This window comes from Anopheles marshallii, chromosome 3, assembly GCF_943734725.1.
Source record: "Anopheles marshallii chromosome 3, idAnoMarsDA_429_01, whole genome shotgun sequence".
NCBI classification, from domain to species: domain Eukaryota; kingdom Metazoa; phylum Arthropoda; class Insecta; order Diptera; family Culicidae; genus Anopheles; species Anopheles marshallii.
Genome location: NC_071327.1, coordinates 7,843,463 through 7,866,882, shown reverse-complemented (window position 1 = coordinate 7,866,882; position 23,420 = coordinate 7,843,463). Strand labels below are relative to the sequence as shown.

The window sequence follows — 23,420 nt, the reverse complement described above, 5'->3', positions numbered from 1 at the left end:
GATTAGAAATCATCGTCATCCGGTGCAGTGCTACTGCTTCGGTGATGCATTTCCATCCCGGCACCCGGCATGATGTGCATTTTCCCCAAACCCCTCTGCCCAACCGACTGACTCTGGTCCGTGTCTGATTCAAACTGGAGCCTTGCGACTTCTGGCTACAATTCAGTCGGGAGCGGCTCTGCAATCGCTTCTGGTACCATTTCTGGTTGTTCCGAACGTTCGGGCTCATGCACACTAACGCACTACGAGACGGGACGCAAATCGTGACTTCCGTGCTTACCAGCCCCAAACAACGAACTCACCTCCACCGAGAGTCCCGCGACGACGAACGATTTCAGGGCGGGAATTTCCTTCGGTGTGTAGCGGAAAAACTCACGCTTTCCCTTGTACCACTTGACGGAGTACAGCTCGGCACCCTCCATGTCGTAATGGCAGATCAAATTTGCATTATCGCCCCGCTTGATGGCGACCGGAACACTGACGCGCACGTCCTTCAACGTGATGACGAGATCTGTTTGAATGGGCGAGAGAAAAAGAGATAGAGAGAGAGAGAGAGGTATATACAATGGGAAATTGGGATGAGCTAAAGATCGTTCGGTGATGGAAATTGCATTTATGAAAAGCTCCGCGTGAGGCGACAAAGGGGTGAAGAGTTCGCATTGATACCGAACACCACCTCCACGAACTTCACGTGTTGGCGGTGTTGACGTTGGGCGAAACCGAACCCATCTGTGCATGTTGGTGTCGATGGAGTCAATAATCGACTTTAAGCGATTTTGCCGACGTAACGATTTGGGTTGGATACTTAACGATAAAAATGGGGTGAGTTTATACCTTTTTCTTCCTCGAACGCAGGATAATGGCCACAGTAACATCTCGTGCTGAACGGTTTAGTACTGATCGGATTTATTAGCGAATAAAGGAGCACAACTTTCATGGAGTGTCAACTGATAATGTGAAACTGATTGTAAAATCTTGTGTTTTTTTTCTTATAGGGAGATGAAAGGAGTTTTACTTTTTTTCTAACGATTTTCTTCGCTCATCGAATAAAGATAAGCTTTTTAAAGATAAATCGATGTGAATAGCAATAGCAATGTAAATATATCTATATATTTAGATACTGATATCTTATATTAAGATATCGATATATTTGAATAAACAAAAGTTAACGGGTTTGCTACATACATATTGAGCATAGACATAAATACGTCCACATCTTTTAACATAATGTTTTGATTACTCCTGAAAATCTTCTTACGATAACAGTGTTGGTTTACGTAGCGATAAGAATTATTTAAAAAGTAAAAACAAAGAGCTGATCAACACCATAATTTTTAAATATAACCCTGTTATTATTCAATTTACTCATAACAATCATTTTTATTGTTAAAACAGCGCAAGAATTTAGAATAGAATTCTGCGTTGACGCTTCAAGCTTCTTTCAACCCAAATACCGAAACACGCAACTTTTACACCGGTAGTATGTAATAAAACTGTACGCTCGTTAATCTGTGTTTACCGTAATCTGTTCCCACTAAATTTGTTTGACTTTTCATACTATTAACGTGCCAAAAAGATAAACAATATCTCCACCCATGCTGGTGGAAGCGGTAAATCGTAAAGAAAAGCAGCGTTACAACAAAGTAAAGTCACCGAAAGTTTTCCTTTGTATCAAACTAACCAACTTCTCATTAGCCAAGTCAACGGTTTGAAGTTTGCTTTTTTGTTACACACTGTACCACATTTGCAGCGTTTTTCAACCCAAATCGTGTTACTACAGCGTCCGGTGTAAGTTTCAACGGGCCGGGAGACCGACACACCGTTGGAAACTGAAACGTCACACAAACACAAGCACCCCCCAAAAAAAACCTACCCCCTGTAAGAGTGCCGTGTACGTGTTCGTCGCAGGCAATCGTTTCAAGTGTAATTACACTGTTGGAAAGTAATTAAATTTCACTGTTACGCCAATTTCGATGGCGAAAGTCTGTTTTTAATCGACTACTACAATTTGTCTGCTTGTGTGTTAGTGTGTTTGTCCACCGCCAAGGTGTAGGAAGGGAAAGTGGGGGTGAGCGGGAAATGGGTGTCACTTTCATGCTGAACAGCCACAGCAAACGCAACCAAGCTACTTGGTGTGGATTAAAGATGGAAACAATAGCGACGACAACTGGATGCCGGAGATAGGGTAGAGGATTTAACAAGACAAAAAAAACAAATAGCTTATGAAGCAAGCAGGACATAAAATAAAGATTTGTTACCATCGTGCGATACCGCAACAACAATGGCAGTAAAAAGCGGATCACAGCAATCCGCACAATTCTGGCTGCTGCTGCTTGCTTTGATCGCTTAAGTGTCAACGTTCAACCATTTGACAGATAACCGTTTATCTGGCGTGTGGAGCACAGCAACCCGGTAATAATAAAGACGTCTTCGTCTGGCCAGAGCCATAACAATGCGACGTCAGTTGGAACCGTTGTGCGAGGACAAAAATGCGACCGTTCCCGGCACGTACAGCGCAGCTGGTGCGTTCCCGCGAGATATCAATTGTAGTGCCAATTAGGGAAGATGTAAGAAAAGCACAGTGGCCGCCAACCATTCTACCACATGTTGCACACACGGTCCAGGACGATTGTGCACCTCCTCCGGTGGGACATAAATCCCGTGCAGCACATGACGATAATCGTACCACAGCTCGAGTTGCACGAGTGTTGCAGACACACACACACTACACGAGACGATGACTTCTTACGGACAGGATCTTGATGTTGTCTCCAGTGGCGAATACATTTCGCTTACGTGCCATCTTTTGGGTGAGCACGCGCAACATTCCGAATCGAATGAAGGCTTCCTGCTGTTCGGATGGTGTGATGGAAAAATTGATAAAATATGTGAATGGCAGCGGTCATAAACCGGTCATCTTTATAGGCGTTCGCTTTCTTCCGCTTTGGGAACACATACCGTTTGGGGATGTTGGGATTTTCCGAACCCACTCCCCGGCAAAAAGAAAGGGACATGCAGCAGCACCCAAATACCAACCAACCAACAGCCTTGTAGTTGTGCAACAAAATGACAACCATTCGGTGCCAGCTTGCCTGCCAAGATCGGCCCCACTACCATGGGGTGGGCTGCTGCCCCTATCCGAACCGTAAAGTGTTCTGCTAGATTTCACTTCAATTCGCCATTTTTTTTCAGGTTTCTTGGGCTCGGGTGCCTTTTTCTGGAACGGGGCAACAGAAACTTTTGATCATTAACGAGGCATTATCCGTACCGCTGGTGAACTATTTTGCACGAACGCACGGTCCTTGAAAGATTTTTCGGCACAATTTCTCCACTTGAGTTCTTTGGCTTCTTTTTTTTTTGGGCAAAAGTTAACTTGAATTCGCTTCCTGGGCGGAAAACGGGAACAAGAGTGAACAGCAGGGTGAGGAATCTCTAACTATGAGCTCAAAAAGCCATTATCCTTGTGCTGTTCGCTCGCCAGCGATGGTAAGCTGGGGAAGTGGTTTAGTTTTTAGCACGCGAAATCGAGAGCTGTGCAGTGTAAAAAGTTTGCTTCTTCAGCAAAAGCTCCAGCTCCCTGGACTGGAGCGTGCTAAAAGCAGAAAAGAATCGCCGTTTTTTTGCCCTTCCCGAGAAGTTTTACACGGCTGAAGCGTATCGCTCACGCTTGCATATGATACCGTCCGTACAATGGGAAGGGGGTCAAATTGAGATCGAGCATCGTTAAATTAATGGACCAAGCGTTCGTCGATGAGCTAGGTAACGCGGCGGTAGGTAAGTTCCTCGATACACTCGTCCAACATGCAAATCACCCCGCAAAAGCGAATCGCATCAAACTAAACTAACCCCAAGTTCGAACCGGCTACCGTTTAGTGTGCGCCACATAATTTATGTGTTTTTCGTCAAGATTTATAGACATTTCAGGAGTAATTTGATGCCCCTGTTCCCAACTAGATTCTTACCGAACCGGTACCAGTTTGGCGTAAGATTCATTTCTGGATCATTTCCAAATGAAAACGTGGATCGTTGCAATGTTCGCTTTCCATTGCTCCTCGGGCCTCCAGTTGCTCGTCGCCCTACCGTTGGGAACTAATGGTTTAATAGGCACTGTCGGCGGTAGAATGAGAGTTTACGACTGGTTTTTCATTTCGTTAATCACTAACACGGAGCTTCTTGTGCTTGGGGAACGGTCGCGATAGTGGTGATAATTTTTGGGAACGCTCGGGTAATGGGACGATGGCTGGAGTAGAATTGTCTAATGGGCAAAGCATAATGGATCAAACATAAGCAGACAATTAATAAAGCTTAATTATAAGAACGGAGTATCGATAGAACCAAAGTACCTTATGGTTCTTAGTTGGTTGTATGTTTTTCGTTAGATTTTCAATTGTAAATTTTGGATAAATTTAAATTAATTTCACAGAATTGCCTAGCTTAAGGCGTCACCTCACTTTATAGAGACATGAAGCTACAATGTTATCCCATGTGTTAAATGTTTAACTTCAAAATGAAGCTGATTGTGTTCTGAATATCTTAGAGTTTAAACTAGCTCTCTCAGCCTGTGTTAATTTTGAACATCAATTTCCTGGGGGTTGATCGATAATTTAATATCGTACATATTGTATAATAAATAAAGCTGCAATACGGTTCGTTGGGGTTTATTATTCGAATCGGATACTAAACTACAGTAAATAATCTAGAGTATTTGACCCGCGATTTAAAAAAAACTACTGGAAATCTAAGACTGCCATACAATAAAGAAACAGAAGAATTGCATAACTCTAGGCGCGATACATTACACACCGATTACTGGCAAACTGTCGTGGTAATTAAAATTCGAATATCGTTCGTGTAATAAAAATGTACCATCGCTTAACAGGGCTAATTAATTTCCTGAAAACTTATTGAGACCATAAGTGATAAAGAACTCACTTAGAAAAAAAGGCATTATGCGCCAAAACGGATAAAAAATCCACCAGGAACATGGAACGTTCGTTGGATTCCTGAAATAAATGGAGGAAAACGATCGTATTGAATACTTTTAAATTGTCCACTTTACCCAATGGGCGACCAATTAAAATAAATGCATAGAAGAACTTACTTCAACCTTAGATCTGTTTTGCATGATTCATTACATCCAAACGCGTTTGATCGATACAAAAACATTGCTGGCGCTAGAAAAACACGTTGCGGCACGAAAAAGCCAAAAACTTTATTTACTATCCATGTTTATCTTCCCATTATTCACAGGAAAACAAGTGAGCAAATGATACGATCAGGGTGGTAAGATAACAACCCGCGCTATTTCACGGACCACAACGACCTGCCGCTGTTTATATTATCCCATTCACGGAAATCTCGAAGGACTCTCAACAGGGCGCCCATAAAACCGTCCCGCTAAGCTAAGCCCCCTTCGCCAGCCCAACCGGTCAGTGGCACTCATACGCTCGCTGTCTAATCGTGCGTTTCACCCTTTTCTGGCAGTTGCTGGTGGTTTTCATTTGACTCAAAAAAAAAAAGAAAAACTCACCCCCTCGGCAGTGCTGAACGCAATTGATTTACGAGTCGAATAAAAAACAAGCGCCATTTGTTTTATGTCCAACTTCTAGCTTTTATGCTTTTCCATTCTGTGGCGTTACTGAAGTTTGTTGTTGTGTTTCCTTGCCATTTCTTTATTTTTGGGTCGTTGAATCGTACGGAACAATCTTTTCCGCTCAACTTTTGGGGTTGTTTGGATCGACCATGGCAAGAAAAAAAGGGGACGGGAACGGAGGGGGGAAAACCCGATCATGAGTTGAATTCAATTTGTTATTTCGCTACGGTTACTGACAGGATATTAGCAGTCAATGTTGATAAATGGTTTTTAAGTTTATCGATTACCGGACGATTTTGTTTTGTGCTTCGGTTTGCGAATGAATCGCCCGGGTGGGCCCACAGTAAAGAGGTAAAAATTCCCCTTTTCCCTTGCTAAAGATGCCAGACCAGATCCCGGTCCTGGAAGCTAAACAACCCCGGTACGATCGAAATAATACACCGGGCCGAGTATGGTGTACGGCCCGGGAGTGAGGTGAATGGGCGGTGCCAGTTTTCCTACTACCGGTCAAAACGAACGAAGATATCAATCATATTTCGAAACATTCATGCGCCGGTACTTTGGCTGCAATAAAGTGTGCGTTCTGCTTCTTCCCCGGCGAATGTTCTCCTGCGTACATCCGCGCTGGATGTACTTCATCATTGCCTTTTCCGACTTTTGAGCAACTACGGGTGGTCTGAGGCAACTCCCAAGCGATCTGCACCAGGGACGGAATCGTGTTCCGTAATCGACCAGGTACGATAAACGCACCGGGTCCGGTCCGGGCAATGCTTGGATGTTGAAGGAATTTTTGCAAACCACATGAAAAGCTTTCCGACCCGTGTACCTCCCTAGTTCCTTTACCGTCAGCCTCTCAACCCTGGAAACAACTGCAGATAAATTAGATTAATGCTCACTCGCTCCCTCTCTCTTGTTCTTCCCGTACCGTAACTACTGCTTGCCGGTTCGTAACTATGTTTGTGGTTGGATGATTGAAAAATTCACCGATCCGGTTCGGGTGTCTCCGGTATCGTCCGGGCTGACTGGGTGCATGCGTAAGGCAACAACTTCAAAGTGTGCTAAACCTTAAACACTTTGCGTAGTTTTCCGATGTTCCCAGCAGCAGGAGCAAGCTATTGAACTTCATAAATTCTAGAAAAAGGTAACCATAGACTGAAATGTTATCGCACATGCAGTCGTGTAAAGCTTATGGATCATGCCACAGGTTTTGTTCAAGTATTTATTACGGTGACGTGCATAAAATTACTACGAGTTGCTTTACATTTATGCTATACAAATTTCTCAAAAATAAAGTTTATTGGAGATCGCTTTTAAGTTCACCCTATGGCTTGCATCCACTTTGCACTTTAGATAGCTTTAATGTTCCCCTTTTCATTGTTTCCCATACTTTCCATACACTATCATGCAGTTTCATGGATTTTAATCCACTTGTGATAAAGTCTATATTCCATCGAAAGCATCGACCAGAACGGCGAGCTCTCGGAAATTAACCCGCTTAAGTCAAAGCTACTTTTTGTTATACTTTCTACTGGGTAAGTTTTCCTTTGCACTTGGCACGCTACAAATGTTCACGATCAAAGGCCGTTACCGTACAGTGAAAGTTGATGGGTACCGAGTAATGCAATTATTGGCCCGACATATGCACGTCCGTAAACTTTAGTACGGCGAGTGTAACACCCGTAACTGACAGGGTACCATTTTCTCGACTCCAATCCAGCACAGTCAGAATGATGTGATGGTATAATAAGTATTTTGGCTGCTTTTATCGCAATTTTTTTACTTTATAGGAAAAGTAATAAATTTGTTGACAGAACTATTTTCAAAGTAAGTTTTTATACCATGCTTAAAACAACAAAGTAGATCTGAGTAATCTTTAATGAGAGTTAATTGTGTTAAGTTAATTTTTCTTTTATCAATTATGACCAGAAAGTATAGCTTCTTTTCTTTAAACCAATGAAAATATAAGTCTTACGTGTTAGTCTAACCCAACGTAAAACACATGCGCCTGAAAGTATGCAATAATTTTATTCAACTCTTTCAAATTACCCTACGGAGGTGCGGAGTCGTTCCACAAAATTCTTCTGTAGATTTCTGCAGCGTTCTGAGTGGTTTTTTATATCAAGTTTTTGGCTACATTTTAGCTCAGATGCAGAATAGAAAAGTTAGAATATAAAAACAATACATAGCTTCAGGCGCACTGCACGGTACTTATGTCAATCTGCTTCTTGACATAAATCTATTCTTGCAGTACACACTTAGTGTTGTTGTACCGCAAATGCAATGAGTTCAATGGCTCCATCTCAACTCTGAGCCCACTGCAAAGTGTGTTGAACTCATGCAACCATCATCGCATTATTGCCAATCAACAAACAAACATCTTCAAATGTCGTTTTCCCATAAGATTCGTTTTCGGAACTTTTTGTTGTTGAATAAATTGAAGCAAAGCGTATTTTTCTCGGCAATCTGGAAAAGCGAAAATCTTGTTCCGACGAGGATGTCATTCTACAAACCTTCAATATAAGAGTAAGACTAGTGTAAAAAGGAGCACAAGAAAAAGGGAGAGAGAGAGTGTGGAAGTTGAAATTCATAGCGTGTAAAAACCTGAACGACTTGTCGAATGCTTTCCTTCTCGAACTCATAAGTGTTTTCTTGGGTGGATGTGGTGTACCTGCTGGGTTTGCGTGTGTACCCAGTTCCACCACGATTCAATTTAGCTCCCAGACGATTGCTCTACGATGCCAATTTTTCCTACCAAATGATAAACATTTACCACCCTCGCATCGGGTTCATCGTCACGGAGGATTCTCAGATATTTGCCATGGGTGACGACATGAAGAATAAGCGTTAATGTTTGTTTTAAATACGGGTTGATTATACTCGCCATATGATCTTCTGAAATTCCTAGAAGCCACCAAAATTCAAACGTAGTGCTAATTCAATTAGCAAATTTAATCAATATCTAAAGCATCGAGATCACAGCATTCTCTAGGTCGTTTGCCGAAACTATTTTTGAAGCATTTCTGGAAAACTTTCGAACGGTAGCATTACACTTGGTTTTCGCTTTGTAGTTGTGTTTTTTTAACTTTTACCTCTTCAAAGTAAATTTCTCCTAATGGATTCCGTGAATTATTGGTCACTTTTAAATCTGTACCTTCTATTAACCTTTATAAACTATAGAACTGCCCACCCGGGAGCGCACTTTCATAGTAATATACCTTTGTTTTCGGTCTCACATATCAAACTTTTTTTAGTTAATTATTTATTAATCCATGATGACGACATTTGTCATATTTGGAACATAACAAAAGTTAATATTATAAATTGAACTGGTCCTATCCCACGTAGAAGAGATTGATTAACAATTTTATCTAGCGAGGTAAAAATAAGTATGATAAGCCTCTATTTGGCATGACTTACTAGATTTAATTGTTGAAGAGGAAAATATGAAAAACCCCTTCAACAAATTGTACTACGTTTTGCATAAATTTAGGCGAGTTTATTGCTTCATCGCGTTTTTAAGCAAATGGCAATTCTTATTCTGAATAATTTTGATATGTTTTGTGTGACTATTAATTCCAGGAGGTCTGATTTATATTACTCTTAACAAAGCAGGTTTAGAATTTACTACGATTGACGATAGACACAGGACTATAATAGCCTTTGGACTCTTTTCATCATGTCGTTTGATTTATTTGCAAAATTAATTTAAAACGTAATACAACTGAAAAACCCGCAGCAACATTCGATAAACGAATAACTGAGAAATCATATTAAAAGTCGTCAACATTTCAAAGCTGTTTTCAAAAGCGTTCTCCCAACATCACTTATTCATGCTGCAAAATGGCAAAATCATCGTTTGAATGAGCATTTGGTTGAAAATACCAATAACGACCATGATCACGAGATGCTTCCATGTTCGCCCAAAAAAACCGAACAAAACAAAAACATGTTCCGCATGGTATAAACGGTGTGCCAATCGAGCTGCCTGCTCATTCCGGTTTCCCATTCTCGGCCCAAATATCATAAATTAGCATCCCAACGTTCCAGCTGTAAAGTGCATCCACAGCGTACAACAGTTAAAACACGCTTCGCTTTAGAAAGAAAGAATTCTTCGCTTCATCTCCGCGTTGCACATAGCACAAGCACTAACTTCAACAAATATCGCAACCTCACGAGTACGGGGCACAACAAAGTGATACAGTACAAGCATAAAACATTCTTCCGTTTCTCCTTTCTCTTGGCTTCCCTCTGTGGCCACGCCGGGAGGTTAGCAGTTTTGCACACAACATGCCAAAAATACGTGCACCGAATATCGACAGCGCGGCTGCACGCTTCAGTTGCAGGAATTGGATGGAAGAAAAATGTCCCGCCCCGCTCGTAGCATTGAATCGAAAGCCAGTGGAAAGCAATAGAGCCCGGATCCGGTTACGTTCCGTTGCCGGGCTGGCAGTGCCGACGACCGATCGGCCACCCAGAACGTATATCGTTTAGCGTAACGTACAGTTTAAGTTTATCGAAAGTGAATTCCGTACCCGGTGCAGGTTCCGTTTTTCCAATCGTTTCGTTTCGTGGTTTTCCACGTCCTTTTGACTGGGATTCTTTTATTTTTTTTTTTGGCTTTACCTCGGCTTGGCCCTCGTTCACCGGGAGCTGAAACCGAAGCGAGCTTCAGAAGTCTATTAAGATGAGAAATTGATAAGCATACATCAGGGCTGGCAAAGGAACAGGCGAACCACATGCATTTCTTTTCACTTCCAACCACCGCATCAACACCACCGGACGGACCCCACGCACGTGTGTGCTTATTGATGACGTGCCAGACGATCGGGGCAGTCCACACACACACATCCGGGGCACACTGCTCCTGCCACAGAAATCGTCGGGGAGTTTAATGAAGTTCAAAAGCGCAAACGAAATTGGTTCATTTTCAGGGTTCGAATCGAAATCAGCGGCATCGGCAACGAGCACCAACAATATGCTTTTTCATCCTGTTACGAAACGGCACGCTTTCTGCAAACAGGCCAAGGAACAGAAATCCACCAAAAACCAACAGGGAGGGATTCCTTGAGGAAAAAAGAAAGGAAAAGCATAAATTGTGCCACCACTTTCCGCCGTCTCTTCCCACCACGTTGCAACATTAATCAGCACGGGGAAAAACGGTTCCACCTGAGCGTTTTACAATTATGCCACGGTTTAATGGTTGGACACATTTTTCAGTTCATTTTTTTAACCATTTTTACATAATGTAATGCGCCGGGATCCGGGCACACGTTGAAGACACGGCAGGAATCGATGGGGGAGGGATTCTCAAATAAGCGATGGGAAGAATTTTTCTTTGATTAAACATTTCTATGCTCATATTTTTTCGGTTACCATTTACGCCGTATGTGTATATCGACGATCAATCATAAAATCATTGGTGTTGGATTAGATTTTTTTGGCGAAATTGTTTCCGATTTCTTAGAAAACATGATTTGTTTCCTTCAATTTTGAGTTACTAAGCTATATTAAAGTTTCGTACAATGGGGCAGGGAGGGGTATTGCTTGGCTAACGTGTTGTGAATTGTATATTTGAAGAATTCTCTCAACAATGAAAGTTTTTTGTTTGATTTTCAACAAAAACTTTGTTTATTCCGAACTATGCAAAACTATGCATGACTCCCATACAGGCCTCATATGGATTTGTTTATTGTTTATTGTTAAGTGAAAAGAAATTTTCAACGAAAGCCACATCGGATCAGAAAACATGCACCAATCTCCTTAATGGAGGTATATTCCTTGAATGTATTGCTTTACGTGTACTAATCCTTATGCAAACCAAAGGATTGTGGAACTTTTTCCCATGAAACAGACATGCATAGCTCTCGAAATTCTAAAGTAATGTAAGCCGCTTCCAATTTTCTGTAAATAACAATATCAGATATAACTTATCTGTAAATCCATTTCTTTTCAAAGATGCGAAAAATTTACATTAACTAGATTCTATTTAAATCGCTTCATATTATCACCAAGCATCTGGGTATTTGGGTATCTGGTTCAACAGCTAAAATAGAAACACTCCATCGATTCGCTCGTTTTCATGAGCCTTACCATTTACCGATGGTCAATATTTACTTTGCCGAAGCTAATAAATATGGTTACTCTAGTGATATCGACGCACCGACGGCAACATACTCATACACCCCAGCAATGCTCTGCCCAAGAACTGAAGGGGTCATTTCGGCCCGATTGTGCACTTTGCCTACCCAAAAATCGAGCTTTTAATGGGCCGAGAGATAAATTTTGCTCATCACTGCATTGCGCTTTCCAGTTAAAGGTTTGGCCCCCGTAGAAAAACGAATGACCCGGGAAGAAAATACGCTCTGCAGCGTTACCGCCGTGCGCCGTGCCGTGCCTTGACGTGCCCCCGGACGAACCGGACGGTTCGATTCTTAAATACTCCAAAGTGCATGCATTTAAGATAAGTTTGTCCGTTCGCTTGGCCGCACAGGGCACACGACGCGCCACAATGTATGGGTAAGACGAACCCGCTGCCTTCCCGCAACGGTCGGTTCGGATAGGCGAAGCGAAGTCGGTGGGAGGAGCAAAAGCGACTGAAGCGAATTTAAATTAATTTAAATTAGGTTTCGCTCGTTTCTTTTGCAAAAAGACAGTACCCAGCAGCAGCATAGCGTCTTCCAAACGGTCTTCCGGGTGTCGGGTGGATTCGTTTCGGTGCACCGGCAGGTAAGCATTGGGTGCACTTGTGCAAACGGCATTCCAAAAGAAAGCACACTTTGTAAGGAATTCAAGTGCTTTCGGGGTTGGTTCCAAGCGTGAAGTAAGGCACCCAATTGCCGGAACCGACCCAACCCAACAAGGGTCAGTTATTTATCGCTTTTCCATCCCTCCCGGGGTTTTCCCGGGATGGTGGGGAAGAATCAAAGAACCATGCAAACTGGACGGCTGAAAAAGGCATAGCAAAGAGTCGCAACAAGAAAATGCAGCGGCTTAACGGGTGAAAAGTGTTGTAACATGTTTGCTTTGCTTGAACTCCATAAAAGCGTGATTCGAAGATGTTGAAGTCGGGCATGGCGTAAGGTTAGGTCTACCACCACTTAAAGCGTACCTTTTCCAGCAGTGCTTTCAAGCTTCTAAGCTAAACTAATACACTCCATTGGTAACGATTAAAAAAGCTTTTAAAATTTAGCTTAAAAATAAACAACTAATAAAACAAAGAAAATAAATTTAAAAAAGTACATCAATACGTGAAATTTAAAAACACAAGCACAAGAATCACGAAATTAGAGCACTAAAATGGAATTAAAAGAAGTTAATAATAATAGTTGTAAGAAGAATTAAAAAAATAGACAAAATTAAGTATTGGTTAAATATAGATAAATATATACAATAAACCTCCTGATGTGCACATTCTTTCTGTATTATTTTAACCTTTACCAAAAGCGGTAACTTCAATTGAAAATAAAGTTAACTTTATCCCTTAAATTGTTAGAAACCCTTCATGCCTGGCAAGGCTGGCTGCCCCATTTGCAATCATATCGTAGTGGCGAACCTTTGCACGAGGAACACAAACCCATCCATAGCCGGGTCAAACCGATGGGCAGTCGTACACCGAGCCACGCTTGGCATGTAATTGAATTTAAGCAAATTGAAGACACACAAAAACACAACCGACGAGCCAGGGAAACGCGGAAGCTGCTCAAAATTACTGTAAAACTTGCACGGCACGTACACCACCCCTCCCCCCTCGTCCCCCATTCGCACCCTGCTACTACCCAACCGAACTAACCCTACCGAAAACACTCTTCATTATGTTGCGGGAGGTGTTTTTCGCCCTGCTTGTGCGCTCCCTGTGCTGGCGGCTTTCCATCTCGATTTTCTGCTGAGCACCGTCTCAGATTGACCAGCTGGTTCTGGGAAGATGCAACCTCCCACGCCGGACGGATGGGAAGAAATGAAAAATGTCTGCTGCAAGCAGTTCCAGTCCGTCGGTTGTGGAAACCGGAGACGAAATGCAAGGAAACACTCAAATTGAAATATAAACGCAATGTGTTTTTCTCGCAATGCTTTGCTTTCCTTGAGGGAACATCCCGAGGATTTTTTTTGTCTTCTTCTTCTTGTGGTAGCTTGTGGAACTTGCGAGGAAACTGGTGCAACTGGTGCACTGTAAACCAAGCTTCAATTAAATAAATGAACGTCGTGTGGCACCGGTTCGTACTACATTGTTAATGATGGGGTTTCCAAACAAGCTTCGTAGCGACTTTTAGTTTAAAAATTTGTGTCTCGGAATTTGTTTGTCATTAACAAGTAACAGCAAAGGCTTTTCATAACTCATAACAACGCTGGCAAGGATTAGCCATCAATTGCACATATAACCCATCTTATACCAAATAATTTGATTTCAACATTGCCTACATGCAGGCGCTAGATAAGTTTTACGGTTTAGTTAAATTTCCGCTCGGGTTAAAGCTTTACCGTTTTGGTTAAAATTAAGGAAAAAAAATCATAATATCCATCAAAAATTTTGTTTTTATCCCCAACAAACACTGCAATTAATTGTGAGCATATATTAATGGCTAGTATCTCAAATATGTATCATCATCCCATCAAGAAAATCTACATACTCCAATAAGGTACAACAAGCATTCATATCCGATTACTTCTCAATATGTCACTAATTTCGTGTCCTTTCTATTCCGTTCTATTACCCCTATCCTAACTCATCAATACATCCTTTTCAACCAACACATTCCATTCCATTTCCGAATGCAAGCTTTCAATCAACTTCCCACACACACACACACACCCGACTGCCATCCCGGCAATCTCACTTGCAATGAATTAATCCAGCACAAAACCGGGAGAAAAAGTGGATTGAACAAACAGCACACCGAAATACTCTACCAAATACTTCTCGTAAACACTTCAATAAACATAAATTGAGTTACTATTTCCCATACGTTTTCGCCATCGCATACAACACGGCCACCACACGGCCACACCATATCTCGTAACACGGGCGAAGAAAACATACAGGTTCCCACTTCCTGCGCCACACTTGCGCCGTGTTTGGTTTGAGTAAGAAATCAATCGAAATAGCTTTTTCAAAGCAAGCGGCGCCCAAGCACCACTCGGCAGCGGAAACAGAAATGGGAAACCGCGATGGAAAATGGTGGAACTGGGAGTCACCATCACCACCATTCCTAGCCGATCTATTGCAACAATTCCGGTGGCATTCACTCGTCCCCCCACCGCAGCTGGGAGAATAAATACGAATTTATTTGAATGTGATTCATGCCCGGCTGCCCGCCGGGAAGGATGTATGCCGTGTTGTTGGCGTACGATAAAGCGTAATCTGGCTAACTGACTAACTCGATTCCGATGCGAAACGGTGATAGGACGGTTCGTTGCTGGTTGCACCTTTGCCAAGGTACGGCAGTATGCTCATCATACGCTCGTTTAGCTTTTCGTACTGCCATTGTTGCTCCTTACGCAGAAGAAGCTTGTCTGTTGATGTCGGGTGTGGAGGCTGATTGAAGGTTGCCTACAGCCTGATAGCCTTTCATCTTGCTTAGCCGTCCGATGCATGGAGGGGGGCCATCACGCCCTGAAGCTTGCCTTTGCGGTGTGGCAATTTATGTTTGCCCAGTGATAATTTGCTTTCCGCAAATATTTCACCTTGTCGAACGGGAAATCATCGTTGGCCGAACTGGATTAGTAATTAGTGGTGAGATTTCTTTTCGCCTGCACGTGGATGAGGCGTGTTTTACGTTTACGCTCTCTCTGCCATGGCCATTATAAATAACTTTAATGTGGATCGTTAATCAATGTTCCAACATCTTTGAAGAGGTTTTGGCAAAGGAAAAAAAAACGGCAAACCGTATGACGTAAATCATTCTCCGTCACACTTTTTAACAAAACACATTATTAATTTCATTCCCACCATTCACGCTACATTTAATGGTGCGCGTTAGATAATCACCTTCTGCTTTTCAGCGCTGTTTGCAAAAACACACTTTCGCCACCATTTAAATAAGCACCGCGCGCAAGGCTGACTCTCGGCAAATCACTTTTCTGTGTGCGATGATTGGAATGATCAATAGCACTCCATCAATCAAATGTGTGTGTGTGCGGGTGCGCGCTTCTTGTGTTGGTAAAAAAGTTAAACCGAACATGCCGGATCCTGTCAACTTGGTGGCCCCGGCATGAACTCCCTTCTCGGGGTTTTCGCTACCCCCAAAACTGCCCTACAACCCTCGTCAATTTCTATCATCATAAACATACTCAATCATTTAATTATGCGAAATGTCTGTCCAGCTCCCAACCGACCCGTTGCCATGTGCAGGTTCTATTTTCTTCACCGATTCCTCAATCGATCCATTCACTCGAGGTGAAAAGCGTATCGAAATGGTATGTCCTTTCTTTTGCCCATCCCGTTGTGCCGAACCAGCTCCTTTGCTCGGTGTTTGAAATGTTCTTTTCCCTCCCCAAATGTTTCAATGATCCCGTTCGGCATAATAGCAGCAGAAGTATTGGACTCCATGAACAAAAAAAACAGCCTTTCCCGATAGCTTTTTCAATTTCCAAATTCCACCCGATTCTTTCGCAGTTCCGCGAACTCACGATGCCGGTCTGTTCTCGGCAGGGCTTCAAGTGATCCATAGAGTCGCTGAAGAGTGACATGGCTTAAGTTTTCATTCTAACGCATACGGAATTCTTTTCCTCGCACACACCCACACAGCGTTATGACAACGCGCGAATGGTTCATCGATTCATTATTTCATTTCCAAACCCGAGAGGAGTTCGCCCTCTTTCGCCCGGGCCAAAACTCGGGGGGTCGGCTCGCAGCAAAAATGCTTAGAAACGGGAATCCAAATTATTAGCTCAAGATCGCACACATTTTAACGGCCGCGCGCTTCAATGGCCAGTCTGCCAGACACGGTAAGTGAACGAAATGCGCGGAGGATATAGGAGGTACAACGGCGTGCCATTAATTTTTGATTGCCAACAGTTTGTGCAGGCAAAACTTCCGAACCTTTCGAGGATTTCCAATCGAAGGCAGGTCCTGGGGAAGATCAATTGGGGCAATTCAAATTCATAAGCGTGTAGCCTGCAGTACGGGGTTCCTTTCGGCTTGCCTCTTGAGCTCAACGTTAAGGACAGAGGACGGTTGATGAATTTTCAATTGCTGGGATTTTTATTTATAGCTATAGGAGCGCATAAACGAGGATGGATAAGAGCGCAGAATGTCATCGCGGATGCTTTTGTATGTAATTAGGATATTTTTGTTTGTGTGTGTGCCAGAAAAAAAAACCATTCAATTCACGTATGACGAGATTGTTATCAAAGAACAAGATGTTTATTATTATGTTATGGTATCTACAGGTACCTCACACAGTACATTGTCAATGGTCTTGTTCCATTGTTTTATCGCGCACCTTATTGCATTTCCAAACATAAAAAATTACCTTGTTATATTGCGAAAAGTTTAAAAAAAGTATTCATTAACTTATGTTTGCATACTTTCAGGCGTATTCAATTCAAGACACGACCCGCACGAAGTTGGTTTGTAGGTGCTGTACCATATCAACGGTTTATTGTTCAGCAAAAGTGTACATACATTAGCTTAGTGTTGACTAAATTAACATTGCATCCAAATCAGATCCTTACTTAAAGCTGTAGTCAAGTACTAGTTCATTAAAATGACAATATGAAGAATTGGACGATAAAGAAGCTTTTGACATCTTCACAAATCTGCATATGCTTGGTGAAGTTAGGAATTTACGAAGAAAACGAAACCAATTCTACACATTTACCCTGCTCAGATCGCTTTCGAAACCTTTGATGAAAGCATAACGCCTAAAGATATGCAATATATTACTTTCACCAATTTTGCTGTTTTAATGGTAACCCCAATAGGTTCAATATTTGCCCAACACAACACAGCAGGGTATAACTACCCAAAACTTGAGAATCCTTCTAATAAATATATCATTTCTTCTCAGTAAAATGTAAACCTTTCCCAGGATGCTTCCCAACAACATCGTAGACCAAATAGTGTTTCTAAACTGTTTCGAAACCCTCTCATCCGAATTCTCCAAAACTCTACGTACGTGTGCACATATCTGTTGTGCCGTTGACTTTACTGCCCAACTTTAAGAAACCCACTTCCGTGACAGTCGTCTCAAACCCCGTCCACCAGTGTGGGGTTCATCAACCACCCTCGATGCACATAAAATACTCAACCGTACACAAGGGCCACTCGTGGCTCGAATGTGTACACAAGAAAGCTAATGAATGAATAGACAACTGTCAAAGTTTGGCAAAGTAGTTTTCTGCACAGAAGCGCTGTGGCACATTTTCGCCGGTCGACGCCACACATTATTCGTTCACTTTTATCTACCACCCCGCTTCACAAAGTCACCGCACCGCAAGCAACAGCAACAACAACAAGGAAAAAAAAACACACACACTGGAAGAAAACTTTCCTTTTTTGTTTCCCTGCCCGTTAAGCATCCGCCTGCCGTGCGCCCGGTACCGTTCGACGGTGACAGAACAGATTGAGCGAAAATTGCTACAACAACTTTGCTACGCCGTAAGCACTATCGATTGCTATCAGTTCATTGGAATCTGTGGCGCAAAGCGGTACAAAAACCAGAAGAAAATGGAGGAACAAACTCGGTCGAAACTTTGTTCGGACCCGCACTGGGTGACGTTTTACCAGCAGCAACACTACGTGACGCAGTAAGACAGGAACCAGTGTCACTCGAACGCGTACGAACCGTTACGCAAGATGACAGCAGACATTGTCCTCCCCGGTCGGTGTTCGTTTATCATCCGTACCGGCCCGTTACCGGGTTGTAAGGAAAACAGAACCAAAAATCCGTTCACTATGAGAACTAACTGCAAAAACACACTTACATCGCCCGAAAGCTTCTTAGTTGATGGAACTGGCGAATGGTGGTCTCTCGGTCGCACAAAAGGAAGTTGCATTTAACGTCACCGTCCAGCCGTCAAGCAGGCGGAGTAGCCGAGCTGACTTCACTTATTGCTTGCTCACGGGTGACGGGAAGGGGACGGTGTCACCCACCGCATTCCGATGTCACGAAACTCAATCATGGGTCGCATCGGATTGCGAAAAGTAGCAACCGTCTGATGTCTTCGGTTTGGCATGCGACCGACAGTGTCACTGACGGCACTGGAAGCGATCCTGCCCCGAGATCCCGGCCCGGCCGTTACTGTCCCGAGTGTATGGCAGGCAAAGCGTCGGCAGGGGAAGAGTGTAAGTGGTTGGAAAAATGAGTAACCGGGTCGCATCAGGCCCGGAAGCGATGCTACCCCATCAACCGAACCGCCCGGATGAGTAAGCGAATCTGCACCGCGGGAAAAGCGGTCAGATCGGGATCGGTTGCGATGACGTCGGGCAAAATGCACCTTACGTAAAGGCGTTCCACTCGGGTGTAATTGCTCCATCATCCCGATACCGAACGCGGGCGTAACGCTTTCGAGTGAGCTACGGGTTAGAAGGAAGAGTCTACCCCTGCGGTAGATCCAGGGATTATGATAAAGAGGGTAGAGAATGAAATAACATTCTCATTCTAGTTCTACTTTCACCGGTGCGCTAGTGTTACGAGCACGGAGAGCTCATGGAGGAAAAAAAACATTGTGAACCAGGCAAGCCTTCGTCGACCGGTGCCAACCTCGAGCCACGAGTGAAGGGCTGGTCGGTGACGGAACCAGCCGTACCGTGGTTAGTGGATTGTGAAGGAGTTCATCAAGATTATTTCGTTTTGTCGTTATTACTACCAACCGGGTCTCGGGACAGACGAGAGGGTATCACGAGCGAGAGTGTTTCTCACAGATCATTCCCGTTATCCGCAAGTCGACCGGATCTCATTCACCGGCAGCTTCCGCTCGATGGGCTGCTTGGCCCGAGCACACGGGCTCCCCGCGTCATGGAGGTCGAGTATCGCATCATCCATCGTCGTGTGCCTGGCAAAACGGATGGATAAAGTTATGAAATTACCTCCCACGACGTGCCCCACCCGTTATGTCGGGGGTGTAAAAAGTGCGGCAACCGAGCCAGGTAACCGATCGAAACCATCGATGATGATGATAGTGGATAATAATTGCAGCAGTAGCAAACCCCGTTCGAGACCCGAGGGCGTTGAAGCGTGTGGGGGGAAAATTTGCAGCTAAGTAATTGAATACACTGTCAATCGCTTTTGCGAGGAAACGGTCGGACGTGAGTAGCTAGCCGTGACGAAACGACACGAACTGTGCCGCACAATGGAGTGTGATTGCAATCGGTTTTACAAAAGCAATTATTTTAATGAAATTTGTAACATGGTAGGACAGTGGTACGAATAAGATGTACTTTGAAATCAACGGACTGCAAAGCATTACGGTCAATTTGTTGTGCGAATTGCATACTGCGCTGCATTTTGCACAATTTCAGAAACAGGTCATGTTAAAGCATGGAACTCCGCAATCCGCTGAAAAAAGCTTGTAGAATTATTTACTTTACACATGTTTAGCATATTAAGTATAAATACATTATTCACCGCAGTATCTAGTGGTAGAAATTAAGCTTCACATGAGCGCCTAATATTATGCAATGTTATAGTTAATACTTTGATTAATGAATTTTCAGAAATCTCTACGAATTTAAAACAAATTTTAAAAAAGAGTTCGTTTAAAATTCGAAACTTTCTAACCAATTTAGTAAATTTAATGCGGTTGTTTATGAGACATAATATAATCATCCTTGCAATACCTTCCTTCAAAAAGTGTAACCAACCATGATTTATGATCACTTTCACTCAACACCACTTACCGATCATGGCGATCAGCGTCAATAGTAGCGGGTATCGTATATCCATCGTCCATCCAAATGGTAGATGCATCGCCTTCTTAATCGGTTTGAGAACACACACTGCACTAGAAACTTCACGTTTTGTTTAATCTCGATCTCAGATCAAACTTTCTGTTTGATTCTTTCCGAAGCCGGAACTTTTGCTCACTAAATAGCTTATGTGAATAATTCCATTAAATTTATTGCGAAACAAACGCTGATTGATACTCTATTATTTATCGAAATCACGCCAAACAATCACAACGCTTCGCAGGCCCTCATAATGAAAGCAATATTCGTTCATAATTAAACTCACCACTCCACACCCGAACGGCTTGAAACAATCATTTGCCTAATGCCTTGATTACGTCCGGCACGAATTGAAGCCCATTCATACTGTTTCACATCAATCACGAGGGTGCTTGTAAGTCGTTTAGATAAACCTAAACTCACCGTTTCCAAACAATTAACCGCACAGAACACATGAATCCCGGTTCGCACCTAGCGGGAAGCAGTGCATTCTTCTCGCGCGCGCACTTCTAACTAACTAACTAAGCACCACCGTGGATAAGCTCACTTGGTAACGCGATCATCATCATCCGGCCGTACACTGTCAACTGGTCGGACATAGTTAAGCTCGGCACGTAATCAACCCTCCCTTGGGCGAGGACGAAAAAGCTCGTCTTTGTTTAGTGAACACGAGTGTGAAATGCCGAACCGCCGAACGGCATCCCGAACCGACCCGAAGCGTAAGCGGTTCCGAACGAAAGCATGGTACACCGGGGAACCGACGGAACACATGGTCGCTAGAAACTATAAACAAAACAGTGAGTGCTGACTCGTTTCACGTGGCCAGCAGTGAGTGCTGTTTGGGTTTGGTAAGACTTGGAATGGAATTGGAATGGAATGAGTTCCAAGAGATGTAGAGAGTTTTGTATTTATCTGAACATATGTAGGGTGTTTTGTTGTGTGCGAGCTATTCAAAATTATAAAGAATTATATTATTCACAAGAATTATATTAATCTAAAATCAATTCTATGAAATAAGAGTTAAAATGGTTGAGTTTATAAAATTTAAATTAACACAGACACAGTTTATAAAATTTATATGTACACAGAATTAATTTTAATGTTAGTACAAAAATATTTAAATACGTGAAAGATTTGTCGAAAGCTCCCATGCAACAGTAGACCAATTTATTAATTACTGGTCCCTCATCTATCAGACCGATGGAGACGCATGGTCCCTCATCTGTCAGACCGATGGAGACGCATGGGCCCTCATCTATTAGACCGACGGAGACGCACGGTCATTTTTGTTCAAAGCAAAAGTTTGTAAATTTACTTTCCACGTACTGCAACAGTTATTTAAAAAATATTACTCGTCCTATCGCTGTTTCATTGTGTACCGTCACAAAAGCAACATCTAATAAATTCGCTTCGGTTTACTACTTTTCCGAACGCAACAACAGGCAAAAGTTTGGCCAACCCGCAAAACCAATTCCTTCCATACGCGGCATGTTCTCGCCTTATTATTCGGCTCCTCTTTTCCCACACACACACAAACACACCCATTCGCCAGCTGACAGCTTGGAGGATTTATTCGATTGCTGTTTCAGCGCTGTTGCACCGTGGGAGTGAGTCCGTGAGTGCATCGATGCAACTGTGGCAGGAGAAGAACCGGTACGGAACGGTAATAAATTACTCCATCGTCAGACTTAAAACTAGAGTCTTATGGTTAGGGGATACGGGATTGGTGTTCAATTGGGAGACACAATGCTCAGTGCTGCTGAAAGCAAAATAAAACACACTGTAAGCAAATAAATTTCTGCCCCGTTTTCGCAAGCAAAGTCAATCGTGCAGTAAGTTTTCTTTTTTGCTCGGCTGTAAATATCGTGTTAAAAACACATTTCATTGGCGTGTGTGTTTAAGCTGTGTGACTATCAACATACAGTTCGATTCTCACCAAGGTGTTTAACAGTAGCCAACATGGGTTCACTGACTGCCACTTTAAAACGTATTGGTCCAATATTGATCGCAAATGCTCTAGAAATCCCAAAAGAAATTAGTGTAAGATAAACCATACGTGCATACTAACGTATGAAGTGTACGATTATTTCTGAGAAATCTTCACAACAACCTTCCTACCTTCCAATCAGGTCGTGGGAAAGTTGATTGTACAAATATTCATATTTCATGATAAACTTCATCGGTTCGCCAGAACTTCTCCAGTGTGTTACAGAACGAAGATGAGCTTCTTCACTCAGTTTCAGTCTACCGCACAGACACAAGTTTGGGAGCGTACCGAAGGGTTTCGCACATATGGACGATGGATTTTGTTTACTTCTTGGCAAAGCTTTCATAATTTCGATCCAACCCTACCGAGCAGCACACTCAACCACTCTGGCTCTGGTGCCGTTTTGGGAGCAGTAAACGGTGAATTTCACTCCCCCCACCAGCAAGTGGGCAGCGTGTAGTGTTGCTCACATTTGCATAACCTCACACATGCAAATCAGCCAATGCGTTACCACACTCGCACAGTTTTGCGTCGTTTCGCACCGTACGAGGAGGTCATAGTTCTTGGCAACGGTGACGAAAATAGAAGCCCACTACATCGTGTCTCCTTTCCGCTTCGCTACCTCTGGCCACTCGGGATGGCAAGACGGTCCCTCAAACACTGTCTTGTTTTGCCACATTTTACGCAACACCATACTAACTTGTCTGTACGGAAAAGGACGGAAATGTCACACACAAAATTTCCACACACTGTTTTAGCACGGAATTTCGATGAAGGTGCAGATCCACTGTACGTGTGTGCTACCTTTACCAATATTGGAGCAACAAGGGCAGGTTACAAAACGCAGCCTACTCATCTCGAATCCTAACTCCCGTCTGTGGGTTGAGTGAGAAGGAGAGCTAACGATTACCAACGGGTACTTGGATTCACCAACCTGTCAAAATCGCAAGAAGTCA

At 43.0% G+C, this 23,420-nt stretch overlaps 1 protein-coding gene across 1 annotated transcript in view; it reads right to left on the bottom strand.

Annotated features, from left to right (window-relative positions):
• The window catches only part of LOC128714546 (uncharacterized), a 28,946-nt gene extending 8,447 nt beyond the window's left edge, over nt 1-20,499 (bottom strand). The window contains exons 1-2 of the mRNA XM_053809420.1: nt 20,430-20,499; nt 303-511 (exon numbers count right to left, since the gene is read on the bottom strand). Coding sequence (XP_053665395.1) covers nt 303-511; nt 20,430-20,499 — 279 coding nt within the window. The remainder of the gene's footprint in view (nt 1-302; nt 512-20,429) is intronic.
• Nucleotides 20,500-23,420: the final 2,921 nt, after the last annotated feature.